Source organism: Sander lucioperca, chromosome 20 (assembly GCF_008315115.2).
Source record: "Sander lucioperca isolate FBNREF2018 chromosome 20, SLUC_FBN_1.2, whole genome shotgun sequence".
NCBI classification, from domain to species: domain Eukaryota; kingdom Metazoa; phylum Chordata; class Actinopteri; order Perciformes; family Percidae; genus Sander; species Sander lucioperca.
Window position 1 is genome coordinate 2,397,968 of NC_050192.1, and position 2,373 is coordinate 2,400,340.

A 2,373-nucleotide genomic window follows, 5' to 3' on the forward strand; every position below is an offset into this window, starting at 1 on the left:
ACACATTTTCTGAAAGCATGCCTCATACTCTCAGAACTCTACACACAAATCAAAAAACACACACACACACACACAATGGGCAAAACCCCTCAATTCTCCTGCAAAATGAAACTTTACATTCTAAACAATGTTATTTCTTCTCAAAATGGTATTTTGTTTTCAAATGACACACACAAACCATCATATGAACAGACATTTATAAGAACCTGTTCAACACTGATGTGCTCAATGGAAAACACTGGAAACACTTCTCCATTCATCAGAATGACTTAGGCCTTTTTTTGGTTCAGTGTTAACACTTACTACAGACAGTACATAAGTGTGTTGTAAAATATTTGAGAATATTGTTCTTATACTCAGAAAACACAAATACTATATATTATATTTTTCCCACAAAAACAATGACCGTGTACATCCAAACCAACATACAGTGGTCTACATACAAAACAACAGAAGAATTTACTGTATACAGTTACATAAAATAATACCGTAATTAAAAAAAAAAAAATTAAAAAAACCTATGCTGCATCCTCTCTTCTGTTTGGGTCTGGCCACAGCACCTCATCCACATCACAAGCAATGTTTTCCCTGGCCAAGCAGCGGGGGAAATATGGCCTAGCATGGCGATTCCAGCCATGAAAAGCATCAGCTGTTATATCTCCACATGAGTCTTCCATAGCTTGGAGAGGAGGTAGACGCGTTTGTGGATTTCTGTCATACACTTTCCATCTCCAGGCAGAAAAAAAATTCCTCAATAGGATTGAGGGATGGCGAATATGGAGGGAGATAAACAACTAAAAAGCGTGGGTGGGCAGTGAACCAGTTATGAACCAGAGCAGCCCTGTGGAAACTTACGTTGTCCCAAATGACAACATACCTGAGCTGCTCTGGGCCATCTACCTGATCTGGTGGAATGAGGGTGTTGTGTAGGGTGTCCAGGAATGTGATCAGATGGGCAGTGTTGTAGGGGCCAAGGGTAGCATGGTGAAGGAGGACGCCTTGGTGGGTAATCGCTGCACACATTGTGACGTTCCCTCCGCGCTGGCCAGGGACTTCAACAATGGCACGCTGGCCGATGATATTCCTTCCCCTCTTTTGTCTTTTTGTGAGGTTGAATCCAACCTCATCAATGAAGATGAACTGGTGCTCCACTGCAGCCACCTCTAGCTCAAGGACTCTCTGAAACACACAAGTTCAGAAATAGACATGAGTGGTCACTATTGTGGAGCACAATCATTATGATTACAATACTGAAATATGTATAATTTATACAGTGTTGAGTATGCATCAATTGTGGGATTGTATAGGACTCACTTGCACATAGTTATGTCGCAATTCTTTGACTCTTTCTGAATTGCGTTCAAATGGCACCCTGTAGACCTGCTTCATCCTCAGATTATTTCTGCGCAAGACACGGTCCAGTGTTGATAAGCTTACCCTATCAATGTTTTGAAACATCTCATTGTTTTCTAGTATTTTTCTTTGTATTTGCCATAATGTTATGGCGTTATTTTCTAGGACCATGTTGATTATTTCAGTTTCCTGTTCAGGAGACAGAAGATGTTCCCGACCACCTTGTGTTGGTAATCTTTCAGTTCTGCCAAACAAATAGTAAAATACTGTAAATACGTATAAGTAGAAATACATTTCCCAAATACTTGAAACATACTTTATTTTTACAGTCCTACAGAACAGTCCACAGGCAATACTGTACTACTGTACTCACTGAGTACTGTATTGATATGTAGTACTGCAATTTTCTAGTGAGAGTATTTCTTACCTATTCTCATTTCGGAAAGTCCGGATGATGGATGCTACAGTGTACCTGCTCAAATTTGGCTGTACTCTTTGCCCAGCTTCCCTCATCGTTAGACCATGGTTGACCACATGATCAACCAAAGTGGCTCGGATCTCATCAGAGATTACGGTCCTTGGCCTTCCCCTTCCTCGTCCTCCCCGTCCTCCTCTTACTCTCACTCCTCTGGCTCTGCCTCTGTTTCCAATGTTGGCATCCATTGCTCCAAAACAGAAGAGCTCACCTGTTGCCCTTTTATGCTAAAGCTCTGATTGCTAATTGTAAAACTGTGTGACAGGTGTTTGCCCATGTGATGAGTCAGTGTTCATATTTGAATGTCAGTGTGTTTCTTGTGAAAACAAGAGATTTCTGCATGAAAATTGTGCCAAATGCAGAGAAATTGTGTGTAGTGTTTTGAAAAAAGTGTGTTTTAGAACTGCAATTTGAGTGTAAAGCAGGAATTGTGCTTGTAGTTTAGCAGAATTGGTTCAGGGGGTTGGTGTATGAGTTACATGTTGTGCTCATTGTGTCTCAAGTACCAGTAATTGTGTGTAAACAATTGAGAAAAACTGTAACTA

The 2,373-nt window shown here is 40.6% G+C and overlaps 1 protein-coding gene across 1 annotated transcript; it reads right to left on the reverse strand.

Annotated features, from left to right (window-relative positions):
• Nucleotides 1-714: 714 nt before the first annotated feature.
• LOC116054503 (insertion element IS630 uncharacterized 39 kDa protein-like) lies at nucleotides 715-1,587 on the reverse strand. The gene is made up of 2 exons (XM_031306072.2): nucleotides 1,315-1,587; nucleotides 715-1,179 (listed from the first exon to the last, which is right to left on the reverse strand). The coding sequence occupies exons 1-2, from the start codon at nucleotides 1,522-1,524 to the stop codon at nucleotides 715-717; spliced, it is 675 nt and encodes a 224-aa protein (XP_031161932.2). The 5' UTR covers nucleotides 1,525-1,587.
• Between the last annotated feature and the right edge of the window lie 786 nt (nucleotides 1,588-2,373).

Coding starts and splice junctions, on each gene's coding strand:
- LOC116054503 (XM_031306072.2), bottom strand. CDS start 1,524: ATGGTCCTAGAAAATAACGCCATAACATTATGGCAAATACAAAGAAAA. Junction 1,180..1,314: donor TGCGACATAACTATGTGCAA/GTGAGTCCTATA, acceptor TGTGTGTTTCAG/AGAGTCCTTGAGCTAGAGGT.